Raw genomic sequence first — 19,304 nt, forward strand, 5'->3', positions numbered from 1 at the left:
TAACTAACGTGCAATAAAACTATTATTACTATTATTAATAATTCTTTTTTTTATAGTTATATTTAATTGGTCACACTATGTGTAGTGTGAGCACCAAACCGAATCTCCAGGTGCTCTCATGAGAACCAGACTGAAAACATATGTGCACCCCTGTATATATTTACGTTATATTTAGTGCTTCATCAAATTAATCAATTTACATTTGAAGTAGAATCCTGTTTTTTGTCCCAGTTTAATCAACATTAACAATAAACATTCTATACATCGTATAAGCTTTCACATTTTTCATTTATTATTGTTGTATTTTTTTTTTTACCCAATTTTTATGTATTGCATCTGTGACATGTCAGTTACAACAGTCATTTCAGCTCATCCTTCAGATGGTTAAAATGAACATGTTTACAGTAAATAGACTTATAATGGAGGCTTAGTAGGCAAATTTGGATGGAGGAATTACAAACTCATATGTTTAAGCACACTGTGTGGAAACCAGTTGTTAGATGCAACATCTTCAACATATTTGACATATTATTTTCATGAGTGATCTTCCAAAACATTAAAACCACTGACAGGTGAAGTGAATAACCCTGGCACACTCTTTAACTCAGTGAGCAGTTCTCAGTATGAACTATTATCTGTGACGTTTAACTCATTAAACTGCTAATTACTGCTTACCGATGTTTAATAGTGATGTGATGAAGGTACTTAGAGGGATAGTTCACCCAAAAATGAAAAATTCTGTCACTAATTACCCTCATGTCGTTCCAAACCCGTAAGACCTTCGTTCATCTTTGGAACACAGATTAAGATATTTTTGACGAAATCAGAGATTTTTCTGACTAGACAGCAACGCAACTGACACGTTCAAGGCCCAGAAAGGTATTAAGGACAGCATTAAAATAGTCCATGTCACATCAGTGGTTCAACCTTAATTTTATGAAGCTATGAGAGTACTTTTTGTGCTCAGAAAAACAAAAATAACAACGTTATACAACAATTCTTCTCTTCCGTGTCAGTCTTCGACATGCGTTCCCAACAGTACCACGACGTTAATGTAAGTCTATGGGATTTTTTCCAACTGTTGGTCTTATCAATTAGTAAAACTTTTGAACAGGATGATGTCCAAATTGTTCTTATTTTGTAGAAATATATATATTTTTTCCATTTAGTACTGCCCTTTGGAATGTTTTTGGTTTTTTGCATGTTTCCCGGAAGACAAATTAAGTACAATTTACCTTGATCTTCAAATTCAGAAAGTTTTCACCCCCCGGGTCTTAATGCATCGTGTTTCCTTCTGAAGCATCAGTGAATGTTTGAACCTTTTTTAATAGTTGTGTTTGAGTTCCTCAATTGTCCTCAGTGTGAAAAGATGGAAATCAAAATCACACAGTCACTGCTGGAAACGGTTCAAATAAGCAAAAGATGCTGGAAAACTGAAGATTCAGCAGGACCTGGAGGATTTTTCTGTGAACAGTGCTCAGTTTAGAACAAACAAGGGACTCATCAACAACCATCACAAAAAAAACAGTCGTGGATCATCCAAGTAACCACACACAGTATTAAGAACCAAGGGTTCCAAAACTTTTGACTGGAGTTATTTTAAGCTATTTTTATTTTTTTTGTCTTGTGGACTAATCATCTTTTATGTAAAATATCTTACTCAGGACAATACTAAATAAAAAATAACATGCATTTTGTATGATCTCTCTTATTTTGTTAAAATTATTCACATTTTCACAAATTCAGCAAGGGGTTCACAAACTTTCAAGCAGCACTGTATATGCAGTCTTGCAGACTTCTTGTAGACTAGACGTGCTCACAGGCACCCTTGTTTTACCTCAAGATATTGCATTCTGTGAGCATACTCAGTTTGTTTAGTATCTAGTCCTTGCGCTAGCATTACGCTATCACCTTTTCTGCAATGTGAAAAGAGAAGGAAAACTAGAGAGAAGTCACTTAGCAGAGTGGCGTGATAGAAACAATTAGACTGTAAGTGAGGAGGTCACTGAAGGGGAGAACGACAGCGCTCTGGTAATGAACTCCAGAGGTATGTGTGTAATGTGTTGCTAGTCGGTAAAGGAGCTGTGAAGTGTTGGAATAAAAATAGCTGGCCGCATTTGAACACCCATTCCTTGGCCACACTTTGCAAGAAGATAGGGAGTAACCTGACACTTTATCATTCACTTATATAATAATTTATGTGATGACAGTGTAGTTGGTAAATATAGAACATCTGGTCATATTTTCCTGTCGGCCGTCCAGGCTCACATAAAAATCAAAGTCGAATAAGTGAAATGCTGAAAATGTGGTGCCAAAATTTGGGCCTATAGTAAACCATGTTTTTCTTTTCAGGGAGACGAGGAAAGCTTTACGCTGAAATCTTGCACCAGAAGGAAAACAGACTCCATTGAGAAGAGGTTCTGTTTTGACATTGAAGCCATGGACCGGTAAGTTGACTATGAGCATACCTGCCACCAGATGCCGCTTTGGTCCACGTAACATCCAGCGAGAGACATACTTCCTGGCTGCTGCTCAGGAAAGGGGGTGGAGATTTGAACTAGGTCTGCCAGGCATGAAGAGAGTGCACTATAGATAGCTTGGAGCTGTCATAACTGGTGCAGTAACTAAGAAGAGAGAAATAAAGGGGTCATCTTATGGGTTGTAGGCAGGGGATGGGAGCCGATTTCTTTACACTTAACATTTAGTCCAAAAGGTGCTCTAAGATGTCTAAACAATGTTATAAAAAAAACAACAACAAAAACGATATTTTAGTCTTGCATTCCAGCAAACTTGTCACATTAATAAGATTTATTTCTGGAGAAAATTCTGTATTTTTTTGTTGTTTCCCCACTAAAATTCAAATTTTAAGCATAAACTGTTTGAATTTGCAAGAATAATCATTTTAATCCAGGATATACATTATCGTCAAAAGTTTACAAAGGCTGCTTTTATTTAAAAGTGACATTAAAGACGTTTGTAATATTACAATATGTTTCTATTTGAAATAAATGCTGTTCTTTTGAATTTTATTTTTGTCAAAGAATTCAGAAAAAAAAAGTATCACGGTTTTCACAAATATGAAGGAAATTATTTTGAAAAACAAACTTTTTTTTAAGATGTATAATAAGAGCCAATATTAATAACTAAGCCAAAGTAATGTTTGATAATAATTAAGCATTAATAAATTACATTTTTAAATGAATTAAAATAGAACTTTTATTTTAAATTAAACCGATTTGCCATCATGGATATAAATGACATTTTAATACATATTAAATCAGTATTTTAATTTTTTTTAATTCATGCAGTTTTAATTCTAAAAAAAATAAATAATAATAATAAAATATATATATAAAAAAAAAAAAAAAGAAGTACTGGGGAACAAAAACAAACAAACATGAAATCCTATTTTATACACGCTACAAAGCAAATTTGCATGTGGTTTGAAGTCCTATTAAAAATTCTTCTTAAAAATGTAGCCAGATTTTTAGAATGTCTCAGTATGAATGGTCAAGTTCAGGTGTTTTAAGTGTATATGTCACAACATTATATGTTCAGCACACTGGACATTATATATAGTGTTTTTACTTGAAAATATTTATACAGATATTTTTAAAAAGAACAATGACAAAAATAGTCATTAAGAATGGGATAATGCTATCTAGTATCTATACATGCGTCCGAATTAACTTATTTTGCTTGGTATTGATGTGTCATAGCGCGCTTGGAAAAATGTCTAGTTCTTGAGAATAAAGGTCATTGCATACCGAGTCCGAAATTTTTGTGTGCGTTTTTCCGTTTTTTTCGTATTCCCCATCCTTTCCTATCAAAATGCATGCTATGGATGCAAAAACGTAGAAAATCGAAACTGATCTCAATTTTTTTTGATGGTGGAAAGTTTCGGAGGCAGTGTGCAAACGTGATTGACACAACGTGAGGTCGTATTTATTTTTTAACGTGCGAAAAGTTTGGACGAAAATGACCTTGTGTGCAATGACCTTTTAACTTAGCAATTTAGCTAACTTTAACTAATTACCTAATACATTTTCATTTAATTGTACGTAAAATGCAATTAAGTGTTTAGAAACAATGCATTTAATTATCAAGTACATTCTTTTGAAGTACAGTATTTCTGTAATAAGTACCCTTTTTTTTAAGTATGCTAAAAAGTTCTTCTTTTTAAGTATAAGTGTAAAAGCATTCATAGTTAAGCATACACCCATGAACTATTCACAAATGTATTTTACACAAAACACAGCAATTTTACAACAGCCTCCTGTTTTCTGTTTGCAAACTCACAAAAACACAATCCAAACACCTTCCCATATGTTGGCTCTGCCAATAAAATAAAAAGGTCATCATACCAGCAGTGCACTACCACATTGTAAATCTATCAGGGTTTTCTGACCACAAACTCAGTTAAACAGACCCAGTTCTATTACCATAACTCTGCCTGACCTGACATGGCCTAACCTTCAGTTGTCACGCGAGTTAATGGTGTGTGTGTGCTTCTGATTTACTGATAGAGCTGCCATACTGAAATATTAAGAGGTTTTCCAACACACGTCATGGTAAACTGGCTCTTCGATGCTAAAGCAGAGAAAGGGTTTTGCTTGGTAAAATAAGAGCTGTATTAAAGCACTGGACTATTAGTACTGTAATTTTACACATCAATATCTGGTATATCTACATTGGTTACCATAGCAATGATTTAAGTGTTCACAAAACTATAAAAGAGTCTTTTTTGAGAGGAGCTGTTGGTGTGGAAAGAGAAGATGGAAAACTTTACATGTGATTTAATATGTTCAACACATCCAAATAAGTTTACTTTTTTAAAACATAACAAAAGATTGTACTTAAATGTACTTAAGTGTGTAAAGAAACCATAAATCATAAAAATGTACTCTTTAAGTGGCTTTTTATTTACTTAGTATTATATTATTTGCAAGTACAGTTTTTTTAAACTATACTTTTAATATTTAAAGTACACAAGTGCATTTTGAATACAATTAAGCACATTTATTTATCACAACTGTGCCTCCGTATATTTTTAAGAGAATGAACACACACACACTCACTAGTGTTTAAACTAACAGTGTCCTGTAAATATACATGCATCACAGGAGAATTGTGTGTGTGTGTGTGTGCGCATGTTGACTATACTGCTGTGCATGCTTGCGTGTGGACGTGTGCATGTTTCAGGGCTGGTGTGATCACCATGCAGGCGCTGTCAGAGGAAGACCGCAGACTCTGGATGGAAGCCATGGACGGAAGAGAACCGGTACTTTATCTGAGACATCGGAAATTTGTTTCGCTCTCAAATCTGATTCATCTTAAGAGCATTTCATATGCTTGGCACTGCTGTACATCAGATAAAGTGTATTCGCATTTTGAATGCATATTCTTGAGACTTATTGTGTCTCATAAATATGCATGTTTCAGGCATTTAGCCTGTTTTTTGGTTGTTTTTTTATCGGAATTCAAATGTAGTGGTTATTTGAGTGTTGGCTTCATAATTGAATCTGTAATGTACTGCAGGATGATTTAGGCTCTGTTCCATCATCTAGTGAGCTGCCTCACTAGAGTACTACCTACATAGACTGTTAACTTAAAGGGCAGCATGTTTATTGAATGGGACCTCATCAGTTACTGATGAAACATTCTTTAGGCATCAGCTCGAATAGTGCTTATCGCAAAAACACACAGGATGCTCAACAAACTTATTAAATAGAGTTTGCAGTTAGAATGCTGCTAGGCCCTTAATTAGCATAAAAATTCATAGCGCACACAAATATTTTGTTTAATAGTAAACTTTGTATTTTTTTGAATATTTTTTATTAATATTATTTGGCTTTGAATTAAATATCTAGTTCAGTCATGAAACTCTAAATGGTGCGGTTCTTTTGAAAACCTCCTCCTCCCCCAGCTCCACCTGTCTAGATCTGCTCCTGTATTTGTCTATGCCTGTTCATGCAGCAGCAGCATGTCTTACAATGTTCTGAGGGTTGTCATGATTACAGATATAGAATTATATTATAGTGAAAGTGACGTGACATATGGCCAAGTATGGTGACCCATACTTGGAATTCGTGCTCTGCATTTACCCATCCAAAGTGCACACACACAGTAGTGAACACACACACACACACACACACAGTGAACACACACCCGGAGCAGTGAGCAGCCATTTATGCTGCGTGGTGCCTGGGGAGCAGTTGGAGGTTCGGTGCCTTGCTCAAGGGCACCTCAGTCGTGGTATTGAGGGAGGAGAGAGCGCTGGACATTCACTCCCCCCACCTACAATCCCGGCCCGAGACTCGAACCCGCAACCTTTGGGTTACAAGTCCGGCTCTCTAACCATTAGCCACGACTTCCCCATTATGGGCATTCCCCACTTCGCCATGGATTATATATTCATAATCCGCATTTGAGTCGTCCACCATCTTAGATGTTTTCACTGAGGTTGTCGTAGTGCCTTCTCACCAAAAATGCTGCCTATGTAGGCAGCTCACTAGGTTTCGGAACTGAACCATGATGTCTTAGCATGCTAAATGACTCTTTCAGAGTGACAAAGCTTTTTGAAAGCAAAAAGCAAACAGATTATGCATGTAAAATAGTGCTGATGAAAATATGTCAGTGGTATTGTGTGCTGTGATGGCTTCTCAGCTGGAGCCATAAAGTTGTACTTGTTATGCAGATTTTTTTTCCCGAAGCTGTTCTATTAACAGCTATTTACTTGACCAAAATGTCTTGTCTCATAGGTATACACCTTGAATCGTGACAGCCAGAATGAAGCTAGTAAGTATAGTGCTATTTCAGTCCTTGAAAAAAAAAAAAAACAATCACAGAATCGTAAATACTTATCATGCTGGTTTCATGAGCACTTTTTTGTTGTTTATTAGTGTTTGTTTTATCATGAAGTTGTATTGATGTTTTTTTCCTCTCCTAATGAACTTTCTATTTAAGTGGCTCAATTAGATGTCCTCGGCTTCAACATTGTCAAAAAATTCATCTATGCCATAGAAACCAGAGGTACACTTCTTGTTGTTTTTCTGTTCAGGAATAGAGGTCAGATGGTGACAATATAAGAGTAAGTGTGACAGTCTATGGTTTTCTGTATCAGGTATTGATGAACAGGGGCTATACAGGATCGTTGGTGTCAACTCCAGAGTGCAGAAACTACTCAGCCTGGCCATGGGTGAGAATCATTTGGTCATTTTGTTTTAATGAAACCAGGAGATTAACATTAACAAAGAATTTCAGCCAAAAATGTCAATTTCTCAGCTTTAAAACTGTTTTGAGTAACACAGTGTCCGATAATTAGGCTAACTCAAAATATGTAATTTTTTTTTTTCACATTTCTTCTGATTCTATAGAAATATCGTAATGCACTGTGCCGGTACTATGTTCTTGCTGGATACCAAATGCTTTATTGGAATAGCCAAAATCGCAGTCCTAGAATTCACTTCTACACTTTGGCTTATTATAAATGAAACGGAAGGTCGGTCAATGGCATATGACGCTTTTTTTTTTTTTTTTTTTTTGTCCCAATCTAATAATTTATTATTTTAAGAAAATACAATCATTAATCGGTTTGAATACTCCTTTTCTATGGTAAGTATTTTTTAAATTTGATATGATGTTTTTTAAGGGGCATAAAGTCATAAATAGTACACTTTGAAATAATGTCACAAGAAAAGTTTTCTAAATAATTATGTTCTAATCATTTTGTCATGCTTTAAACATGTACTTTTAATTATAACTTTAAACATTTAAAGCAAATATATTTTAAAGGGGTCATATGATGCGATTTCAAGTTTCCTTTCTCTTTGGAGTGTTACAAGCTGATTGTGCATAGATGAGATCCCTGAAGTTGCAAAGACTAAAGTCTCAAAACCAAAGAGATATTCTTTATCAAAGTTAAGACTCTGCCACGCCCTCCTAAAACAGCTCGTTCAACCACACCCCCACATCTTGACGTCACAATGTGTAATTATTTGCATAATGTTCATGCAAATGTTCAGTACATTTAACGCGTGGTTTCAGTAACCGCAGCAGTGCTGATGAAGCCATGTCAGGGAGACCCTGTGTGTTTCTAGGTGAAAGCAAAAGCACTTTATTTGGCCTTCTGAAAGTAGATGCATTTAGGAATCATTAAGATTACTTACAACAGAACAGCAGCGCATTTTATGGAGAACCGTTTCGTGAACCTAGGAGAGGAGGTATTTCTGACTTTGCTGTGACAATCTGGCGCTTCTGAATCAGCGACTGCATGTTTTGTTATTAGTTTAAGTATTTGCTATTGACTGTTCAAATGTGGAATTTTGCGCGTCGTGTGTGTGCGTGTGTGTGTGTGAGAGAGAGAGAGAGTCACAGAGCAGCATCATTTGTGTGTGTGTGTGTGTGTGTGTGTGTGAGAGAGAGAGAGAGAGTCACAGCGCAGCGTCGTTTGTGTGCGTGTGTGTGTGTGTGTGTGTGAGAGAGGGAGAAACGGTCACACAATCGCGGCTTGTGTGCAAACACATATGAGCTTCATCACTGTGTGTCACGCGACTCTATTACCCTCTCAGGATTGAACTGATGGTAAAACTAAAGATATTATTTACTGTCTTTCTTTATTATAATTTTGAAAGCTGAAGCTCACGATTATGGTAAGGGGCGTTACATTTCCGACGCAGCTTGTGGTGTTCGTCCAATCACAATGCACTGTGTCAGCTGGCCAATCAGAGCAGACTGCGCTTGTCAAAGGGAGGGGCTTGGTAGAAAACGAAGCGTTTGAGAGAGGCGGGGCATAGAGGACAATTATGTACAGTATTTGAAAAATTTGTTTTTTGAACAATGAAACATGTCAACATTCTGTTACACCAAATACACAAAACAATGATCTTTAAAAAAAGCATCATATGACCCCTTTAAATCTACTAAATACATGTACTAAATTGTTCATAAACTTCACCATTACAAATGGTAATTACAAATATATTTAAATGCGTGACATTTTGTTATAAATTTATGCTATAAATCATTTTTATTTAAAGGGAGAGTTCACCCAAAAATGAGAATTCTTTCATTAATTTCTCACCCTCATATCATTCCAAACCCGTAAGACCTTCGTTCATCTTAGGAATTAAGATATATTAAGATATGCTTCCTGACCCTGCATAGACAAGGACATTGATATCAGTGGTTCACTTTCACTCTTGTGAATGGCGTTGACTGACATGCAAGAGAAGACATTTTTGAAGAAAGGTGTTATTTTTGTTTTCTTGGGGCACAAAAAGTATTCTCATAGCTTCATAACATTACGGTTAAACCACTGATGTCACATGGACTATTTTAACAATGTTCTTGATGCGTTTCTGTCAGCTGCGTTGCTCTTCTATGCAGGGACAGACTTTTCTATTTCATCAAAAACATCTTAATTTGTGTTTGAAGATAAATGTCTTACGGGTTTGGAAGTACATGGGAGTGAGTAATTAATGACAGAATTTTCATTATTGGGTGAACTGTCCCTTTAATTGCAAATATCATGCAATTAAGTGTTTGAAAACATTACTTTCGCACTTAAGTATATAATTTCCATAATAAGAATTATTTTTAAAAGTACGCTAAAATATGTTATTACTTTATGCATGATGTCTACACCACGTGTCATTAAATTAAACATTTTATGTGAAAATAATATAAAGGTTCTTCAAAACCATATATAACCAGCATGCATAAGAGAGTAGATTTCTAAGAAATGGACACATGTGTTTTAAATAGTTTTAAACTAGATTTTTAATAGGTTTTCCTCTTCTTTATCATGGAAATTCTTATTTGTCATTGACCCTGGTAACTAGTTGTCACAGTGATCACTTGCAATTTTTTTTTAGACAGCTTTGTTAATTGTAATGTGAGCGCTCTAGTTGTCACATTAATTATCACTGTAGACAGCTTTGTTGATTTATAATGGAATGTGTCTAGGTTTTTTGCATTACTCCCATACAGTGTAGACAGATATATTGATTATTATGTGAGCGACCTAGTTTGTTCATGATGCATTGCTCTCGCACAGACAGATATGTTGATTACAATGCATTGAGCTTGCTTTTTGTCACTATGCCAAAATTCATTCATGCCCCTCCCATATTACAATATTTTTAGTGCACTTTCAAAGCACATCAGCCTCAACTAATATCATACAGACTTATTTATTATATTTGTGTGTAAAGCTTCACTTTGCAATGAACCATTATTCTCAGCTTATTTATTCTTACATTATTCTCAGTACAAATGCAAACCTCTTCACACGCAAAAAGTGACAGGAATGCCGTCACACCCTGCGGTGAAAGCAGAATGAATAGACTTTGATGTTGTTGTGTTACTCACCAGATCACCAGTATTTTAACTGCCTGCCTCAGAGTGATAATGATACACTTTGACAGTTTTGCTGTAGGAAATGGTTCGTGATTTTGATGCTGATTGGCTGTTGCCAGCACGCATATGCATAGTTTGCTTGCACATACTGGCATTGTGCTGAGTGGGTAATTCCAAAGGTCCAACAGAGGTCACCTGCAAACTAAATCTGCCATCTAACCGTCATACCCTCCTCTAGACCCCAAAACCTGTGCAGATGTGGAGCTGGACATCACAGAATGGGAGATCAAGACCATCACCAGTGCAATAAAGCATTACCTCAGGTACCAACCTGCCCCTTCACACATGACCACATGACAACGACCAGGCTATATTACACAAAACATACTGTAAGAACCCACAAAATAAACTCAGAACACTTGCATACTGAACAAATGAGTCCCGTCACACTTGTAGGATAGACATTAATTGTGTCTGTTCTCTGTTCTCTCTATGGTACAGCAGTTGACTTTATTAAATATGATTTACAATAAATATATTAAATATACTGTGCAATTAAGTTTATTGCATCACTTTGATCATTTGTTAAGACCATGTAAATAATAAAAAGACGCTAGATTTAATAAGCTAGAAAGCGAACAAGCAAGCAATATGATAAGCTAGTAGGCCTATGCTGAGCATTTGAAGAATGAGAAATATTTAATGTCATAACTTTGTTTTATTTACCAGTATAAATAGTTGTATTTACAAAGTTAAGACTTCAGATATTGAGTGTGTCAAGTCGCGTCCCTTACCCACTTACAGTATGTGGGCCTTAAGTACATTTTTATATGTCATTTCATAATTACTTAAGTGTTTGATATATGCTTAAAGTGCACTGTTAAATGTACCAACAAGCAATTATGGTAAACTAAAATATGCTTTAATGTAATTTCTGTTGCAACTTGCATGTATTTATAGTACATTCAAAGTGCATTTCATGTATTAATTTTAACTGTAATCTAATAACATTACACTTGAATGTATAGTTATGTTGAAAATGATTTAGTATGATAGTTTAAACACTAAAATTAATAATTTTTTTATTAAGGCATGACAAAAGATTATTGAAACATTATTTAAAATGTAGTTTAAAGTAAAATGTTTAGCTTAAAATGCACTTATTAAAAATGTACTTAAGTGTGTTAAGAAACATAGTCATGAAATTGTACTAAATACTTGTAAAAGTACACTTATCTGGACTTTTATTTCATTAATATTATATTATCTGCAAGTACATTTCTTTAATGGAGTGTCTATTTACACTAAGTGCAAATAGCCCGCCTTGTTGGCAGAGGCTATTTACCCCCATCAAAGTGTGACTGGGTTAGTCAACACTACAAAAGACGGCTAGCAAACAGTAGCTCCAGTGGTGTAGATGGTAAAGCACGTGCCATAGTCATTTTTGACGCGATCAACCTGGGTTCGAACCACTTAGCCCCCCCAAGCCCGTTCTGAAGCCCGCCCTGCAATGATCCATGCAAACGTGACTATTGCGACTGTACTGTCAGGAGCTGGGTTACACAAAAATTACCCAAACACTAAAATATTTTGAAATAAAATAACCATTATTTTTTTTAGAGTAGCCTACAATGTGCACACTATAAAAGCAACTGGTGCAAGCTGGTAATCACTTAAGTTGGTCGACGTCCACCAATTGCGCAAATGCAATTTACAAATTAAGCACTGCCTCCAAGAAGCCGAAACGCGTTGATTTTAACCATTTGATGCGGACATCACCGGTGTACTTAGAACATTCACAAACTCAAGCGTGTCTAGCGCTGAGCCAGAAATAGATGCGCTCAGTGCTTTTAGCCTTATATCACAACGATTCAGTGTTTTTCAACCACATCAAATTTGGTTTCAGACATTTCAATTAATTACTAGCAAAAAAGACATTTGTTAAATAGAACACAAATGTAATAGTACCTCCCGAGAATCATCTTTTCTCTTCTTCTGTGCTATCAGGATGCTGCCGGCCCCTCTCATGACATACCAGTACCAGAGGAGCTTCATCAAGGCAGCAAGTGAGTGTCTGGTTGGACCTGTCTGGCCTTATTTCCCCTCCTCTGATCTATTTTGACTATTTGAAACTATTTGACTATAGATCGAGCATTTGATGAGACAGTGCAGAGTAGGAGTGTTCAAGCTAATAGGACACACGATCAGAGATCATTTTGATTTCCACACTGCAAAAAAACTGACAACTTCACAATTTAGATTTAAACACCAACTTAATTCAATTGTATTAGATTTTTACTTAAAACTATATGCTAAAATTATTTAAAATATTTAATTATTACAATGATTTCATAAATTATTAAAAATAATTAAACTTTTTTAACTAATTAGGAAGAGAAAATAATTACAGATATTAAATACTAAAATATATATTCTCTGAAAACAATATTTTATGTAATTTTGCTGCTCAAGTAAATGTATCTTGCGTTACATGAAAACAAGACTGATAACTAAGATGCTTTTTTTTGCATTGGATCTTCATCTTATCTCATTTGCTTTCTACCATCGTTCCCTTTTTTGTCTCTGTTTTTGTCTTTCTTTCTGTGTTTTTTTTTTTTTGCCAGCCCTTAAGGGTGACGTTAGGCCCTTGTCCTCATATGAACTTTTTCTTTTCTTTTTTTCGGAGAGCTCCACCCCTCCCTTTCTGCCTTTCATTTTCTCTCTTTTTTCCACCCCTCCCCTAGTTCATTCCTGTCTATGTGAGCCATTTATATGATAAAGAGCAAGGTGCCATCTGGAGTTTGCCCATGAGCAGAGAGAGAGAGAGAGAGAGAGAGAGAGAGAGAGATGGGACTACGGGAGTGAGAGACGATGTGAATGTGTATGTAACTGGAGAAGAGAAAATCAAAAAAAGTGTGAAAATGTGTGTGTGTGTGTGTGTGTGTGTGTGTGTGTGCGGTCTAAAGGTTTGGTTTCTGTTCAGCACTACCAAATACATGTCTGGTCTGGTTATGTGCTTTCTTTTAAAACTAGGGGGTTTTGCACGCTTTGTATTATCAACAGATCATTTTATTGCATTCATTTATAAGATAATAAGACTTATTTTCAGACAATATATTCTTGTGTTGAATATATCACTTTAGATATCATTGTGTGTGTATGTGTATATATATATATATATATATGCACATTTATAATTAAATTTTATACCATATTATAAAAAATTTAAAAAGTGGTGCTGTTGTAGACATTGTGTGTTTAAATTAGGGTTGTGGCATTTCCAATGAAGCAATGAAGTTGAGGCTACAAAAATATAATTATGCACTCACTGCAAAAATTATTTTCTTCTTATTTTTTTTTCTTGTTTTCTAATGTAAAAATATAAACATTGTTGAATCAAGATGCATTTACTTGAAGCAAAGAAGATTAAGTCTTGTTTTTTTAAATAATAAAAATTAAAAATGAAATTGTTAATTTTGGCTTAAAACAAGAAAACAATATCTGCCAATGGGGTAAGAAAATCTTACTTCAAGAGCAAATCAAGAGTATTTTCTTGCCCCATTGGTATTATTTTTTCTTAAGTCATTTTGCTTCTAAAGTAAATGTTAAATGTTGCTGTGTTGTTAAGTTAAAATGTATGTTAAATCTTGATTTAAAAATGTTTGAATATTTATACTAGAAAACTAGTGCAATTTTTAACTGTATTTAATTTTATTAAATTTTTTTTGTCCCTTGTCATGTCTAAACAACCTCATTTATACCTCTCTTCTCTCGCTGTACTCGTGTTACTGGAGATTATTAGGATATCATGGCAGCCAGATAGATCACTCTAATATTTCAGTGACCTTTAAGAGCCTGCGTCTGGCGGCTTAGCTTTGCCCTTAATGGACACTGCTGTAGCCGTCACATACACTAGGTGGCACTGTGCTTTTACAACAAGGCAGGCACAAACACGTGAGCATTAATGTCAGTTTAATTGGACTAATGTGTCTCCCTGCATCCAAATGTGCATACTATCCACCTAAATAGTGTTGAAAATTACTAATATCACATACAATTTAGGATGGATGGTACACAGGCTCTGTGTGGGTCCATACTGTGTCAGGAAGTGACCTCACAGAATCAGGAATGGGATATTTTGTTCTGTTTCACAACATCAGCAACAGATGCAACGTTTCAGACCTGAAATGTGTCCGCGAATGCTAAAATGTACACTGTGAGACTGGACTCCCATTCCTGCTGCGAATGCACTTGAGTAAAACGCCTACAGTTCATGCGGAGCAAAAGGAAATGTGCTTGTTTTCCTTTGCAACCGCTTAGTCTCTCGCTTCCTCTTTCTCTGTTTTCCTAGAACTGGACAATCCCGAGGCGAGGGTGGCAGAGATCCACTCCATAGTGCACCGTCTCCCGGAGAAGAACCGCCAGATGCTAGAGCTTCTTATGAAACACTTGGCCAAGTAAGTTTTGGTGTTGACGCCCCTTTTTACTGTGTTACAAATCCAGCAAAGCCAAAGACCTAAGAGGATTTCCACTGTAAAAACCACAACCCTGCTGATGGTAATAAAGGCCTTAACTTCCCCTTTGTGTTTGCCCAGCTGAAAAGAGCGGCTTGTTTTCCTTCACCTGTCCTTTCCTCCATCTCCTTCCCTCCCGTTCCCAGCTCCATTTTCTTTTGTGCCAGTTTAATTTGACACCCTGACGGCCGAGCTCTGTGGAGCCGTTCCTCGGTGACGCTTGCAGATCGAGGAGTATTTTGGAGTTTTACAGAAAACTCTAGAGTGAAAATGCTTTACGCAAAGCAGCTCGATGCAAAAGATCGAGTAGTTTCATCTGACAGTAGCAGTGAAAAACAAGGTTCAAGGGAATCGTTTAATTCTGACAGTATGCTGATTAGAAGAAAGGTTTTACCTTGGGTTCTGTTGACACTGAATCATCATTTACAGCAGGACTGTTTAGCTTGTATGCCACAGTCAGTATAAATACAAATGTTCATATTACCTAATGAAATAATATAAAATGTACTAATAATTGTGTAACTGCAAGAGCAGTTTAATATCTGACCAGATGACTGAAAGTTTGCAGGTTCAAAACCCTAAAAAGCTACTCCATTAAAGTCCACATGAAATCACTTGATGAACAGAATGATATTTCCTGTGTTGACATATTTCCTTATGAGACAGGAAGTTGAAGTGGGGCATATCAAATGCCTTGTCCTTTTTTAATTAGACAATAGGCTTTAGTTTAAAACCTGTTGTTCTGACCTATTTTTTATGTTACAGTTTAATGAAACTTTTTTTTTTTTTTTTTTTTTGATATATCAAGCTTTTATGGCTCATTATTTCAGAGAATTTGTTGCTGATATTTATAAACCCATAAAGTAAGATGAAATTCTGATAGCTTTTAATGCAAATCAATGAGATCTTTGTAATAATATAGCAGACTACTTGCATAAAATGCATATAAATATCAATCGTCAATATTTCTGAGTAAGATGATATTTAAATGCTTTGTTTTATGATCAAAGCTCTATAGTTTTATCATGGGGGGCAAAACATAATGCAATGCAGTACAATGACTTTAATTTTAATTAATAATTAATAATTCTTAAATTTTAATGCGATTTTTCTAAAAAAAAAAAAATTGTGTCTTGAAATGTTACCAAGAATAGCCGAGAATTACCAAGATTTCACAGCAAAAAGACACATGTACCACAACCTGAAGACACAGGATATGTTTAGATTGATACTAAAAGCATTTACTTGCTAAAAAGTATAAACTTTCAATCAGTCAACAGAAGGCATTGAGCAGACGTACAACAGGTTTTTCAGCAAAGTTTTGTTCAAGTAATTTGGATTTCAATTATGGTAAATTTACTAAATACATTTTATATTTATATAACCCGCTTTATTTTAGGTGGCTGCTATGTACTTGCATCAAAAAAGCACAATGTACTTATTGTGTTAACACATTTGCTGCTATTGAGGAGGGATACGGGTAAGGTTAGGGACAGGTTTAAGGGTGGGTTAAGGTGTAAGCAATGGGCCAACAGTGTGAATATAAATGTAATTACAGAAATGAATTGCAGATGTAATAACATGCAGGTATTTAAAAAATATATGCAAGTATGATGTAAATAATAAGTGCATTGTATCAACTGATTAATTTAAATGTAAGTGCATAGTAGTTAAGGCCACCTAATATAAAGTGGAACCTAAGAATGCATACATTTCCATTATTTTTTGTTGATTTTATCGATTAGTTATTACAGTCCTATTACAGCTAACTATACAGAAAAGCACTACACTACAATAAGCAGTAAATGACATCAGATGTCTTACTCTCTCATCAGCGTGGCCAGTCACCACCAGCAGAATTTGATGACGGTTGCTAACCTCGGTGTAGTGTTCGGCCCTACGCTGCTGAGGCCTCAGGAAGAGACTGTCGCTGCAATCATGGACATCAAGTTCCAGAACATTGTGGTAGAAATCCTGATCGAGAACCACGAACGGGTATGTTATTGAATCACTACTATCTGACCAGGGGTGCCTTTCCCAAAACAACTATGGTTGTTAGTTCCATTGAACTGTATTGGTAATGATGGAAGTTGTGACCATAGTTGGTTTTGGGAAACGCACCCCAGAGTAGCCAGTCATCACCATATTATACTAATCATTAGTCGACCAGAAGAGGCTTGGTCGAATAAAATTTTATTAGTCGCTTAGTCTTGAAAAAAAAAAAGTCACGCAGTCCATGATGGACAGATTGTTAACGGCTAGTCTATGGTAATACAGCACATCAGGCTCGAAATGCACTCATAATCATTACTTCTGCCAGTGCACTGTGGCAAGCCTTATGCGTGTGCTTGAGCACTTATTAGGCTATGTAGGCAATTAAAGGCTCATTACTCATTACTACAGTCCCATAAAACACTGGGAATGACATACTTGAAATAAAAATAATGAATAAAAACTATTTACTATATAATTATGACAGCTAGTGGTTGAAATTGGTACTGAAGTCCAAATTCTAAATGGAGAGTCGTTTCTCCTGCCCCTTCACAACTTGACGCTCACATGGGTTGCCAGGTTTACAGATGATTCGCATTACAGTTTTTACAGTGCACATTTAAACATGCTATGTTGCAGGAAACATGAGAACCAATTAATTTTTCAGTAACATTTAATATTAATATTGCTTGACTATTCATATGTGCAAATGAGATTTGAGGGGTTTGGTGGAGGGGAGGATTTCAGTGCAGAACTCTAATCTCAGTCTGTCACACATAGCAAACTTATGACTTCAGACTTGAAATGGAGTGTATGAGTCATAGGGACCTTTTTTTTGTATCTTTTGGAGCCTGACAGCCACTGGTATCAGATACAGATAGCTGTCATACAGTATTTTTGTATGCAAAAATAATAGCTTTTTCAGTGAAGAAAAAAAAAAAATATTGTCATTTTATGACTAGACACATCTCCGGGGTCATATCTTCCCAGCATCAGTTGCAGCATTTCAGTCTGTTTGGTTTTTGTGGAGACACTCATCCCATCATTGTGGCGCTTTGACATTTTCATGCTGATTTGAATTTCCTTTCGGCTCTGCAGATTTTCAAAGACATGCCAGTGTCTGGAGGAGGGCAAGGCAACTCCCAGCTCAACCTGCCCAGGCGGAGAAGTACAGACAGCAAGGCCCCGTCCTGCAGTGAGAGACCCCTCACGCTTTTCCACACCCCCTCATTTTCAGAGAAAGACAAAGGTACACCAGCAAGTTCTTTCTTTATAAAGTTAAAAATAAATGTAAATTAAGACTAAAAATGATGCTTCCTTTTTGGTCAAATAACTATATATATATATATATATAGTATCGGCACGCTGTGATTACCTACAGCCAAATCACAGCTGTACCAATATACAGCTGTGATTTGGCTGTTGGTAATCACAGTGTGCCGATATACAGCCATATCTCACTTCTACGAGAGTGATATTGTTTTTAACAAAAGTTCAATGCCACGAGTGTTTAATACATAAGAAACAACAATGGAGTGTCTTTAAAAACCCTCTTTTGTGCAAAATTACTTCCGCCACAGATTCAAATCTAAAGTTGACAGTTTAACAGCTGAGTCCAAGCCTCCGTTACTAATTTGAAAACGTCACTTTAGAACTAGTAACGAAGGAACGTTGAGTTGCTTCATTAAAGGCTTATTGTATTACTGTATTAAATATGAGTAGAGTATTATGAGAGAGAGACTGAGAGAGTATGATTACCTGCATCTGATCAGGTTTGGGGAGTAATAGAATACATGTAACGGCGTTACGTAATCAGGATACAAAAATCTAGTAACTGTAATCCGTTACAGTTACATCAAAAAACAAAGTATTCAGGTTACAGTTACATAAAAAGTGGGAATACTATCAGGATTACATTTGATTCATTTAAAATTAAATAAATGAGTTTTTTGACTTGACTATGTTTAACGCTGTCATAGTTCCTGGTTCTGTTGACACTCATGCTGACTCATGTGAGCCACCTGCTGGTGCATGCGCAAATAACACCCGTCTACAATTATTAGCCTCAAACGCGGTAAAATGCGCTACTGCAGTAAATTAATTACAATGCTTCCTGCTGGGAAAAATGTTTTCATGTCTGGAAATTTCACAGTTATTTTGGAAATAAGATAGTTGTACAGCATAAGCTATGCATGAAGACTCTTGCTTTAACAAATGCTACTCAACCAACTTGGAACATTTGCAGGTACGACTAACATGGAAATCATCATGTTAGATACAATTTTGCGTTTGTTAGTGATTTAAAATTCCATGGTGTGCATGACTGCAGTTGTGTGTAAGTTTTCTAGCGGAAAATGAGCTGGAAAATGTAGAAATTAACATGAGATTCCCCACACTGTGGATCAGTCAATGAAATAAAGAAAGATCATAGCATTTCAC

The 19,304-nt window shown here is 35.8% G+C and overlaps 1 protein-coding gene across 6 annotated transcripts in view; it reads left to right on the forward strand.

Moving 5' to 3' along the window:
- The window catches only part of LOC306862549 (rho GTPase-activating protein 26-like), a 79,606-nt gene that overhangs the window by 42,420 nt on the left and 17,882 nt on the right, over positions 1-19,304 (forward strand). For all 6 annotated transcript variants that reach the window (XM_079405407.1, XM_079405405.1, XM_079405409.1 and 3 more), the window contains exons 10-19: positions 2,353-2,447; positions 5,203-5,281; positions 6,762-6,798; positions 6,967-7,032; positions 7,124-7,198; positions 10,598-10,682; positions 12,367-12,425; positions 14,711-14,816; positions 16,709-16,868; positions 17,964-18,114. In XM_079405407.1, coding sequence (XP_079261533.1) covers positions 2,353-2,447; positions 5,203-5,281; positions 6,762-6,798; positions 6,967-7,032; positions 7,124-7,198; positions 10,598-10,682; positions 12,367-12,425; positions 14,711-14,816; positions 16,709-16,868; positions 17,964-18,114 — 913 coding nt within the window. The remainder of the gene's footprint in view (positions 1-2,352; positions 2,448-5,202; positions 5,282-6,761; positions 6,799-6,966; positions 7,033-7,123; positions 7,199-10,597; positions 10,683-12,366; positions 12,426-14,710; positions 14,817-16,708; positions 16,869-17,963; positions 18,115-19,304) is intronic.

The sequence above is a fragment of the Barbus barbus genome, assembly GCF_936440315.1.
Source record: "Barbus barbus genome assembly, chromosome: 43".
NCBI lineage: Eukaryota > Metazoa > Chordata > Actinopteri > Cypriniformes > Cyprinidae > Barbus > Barbus barbus.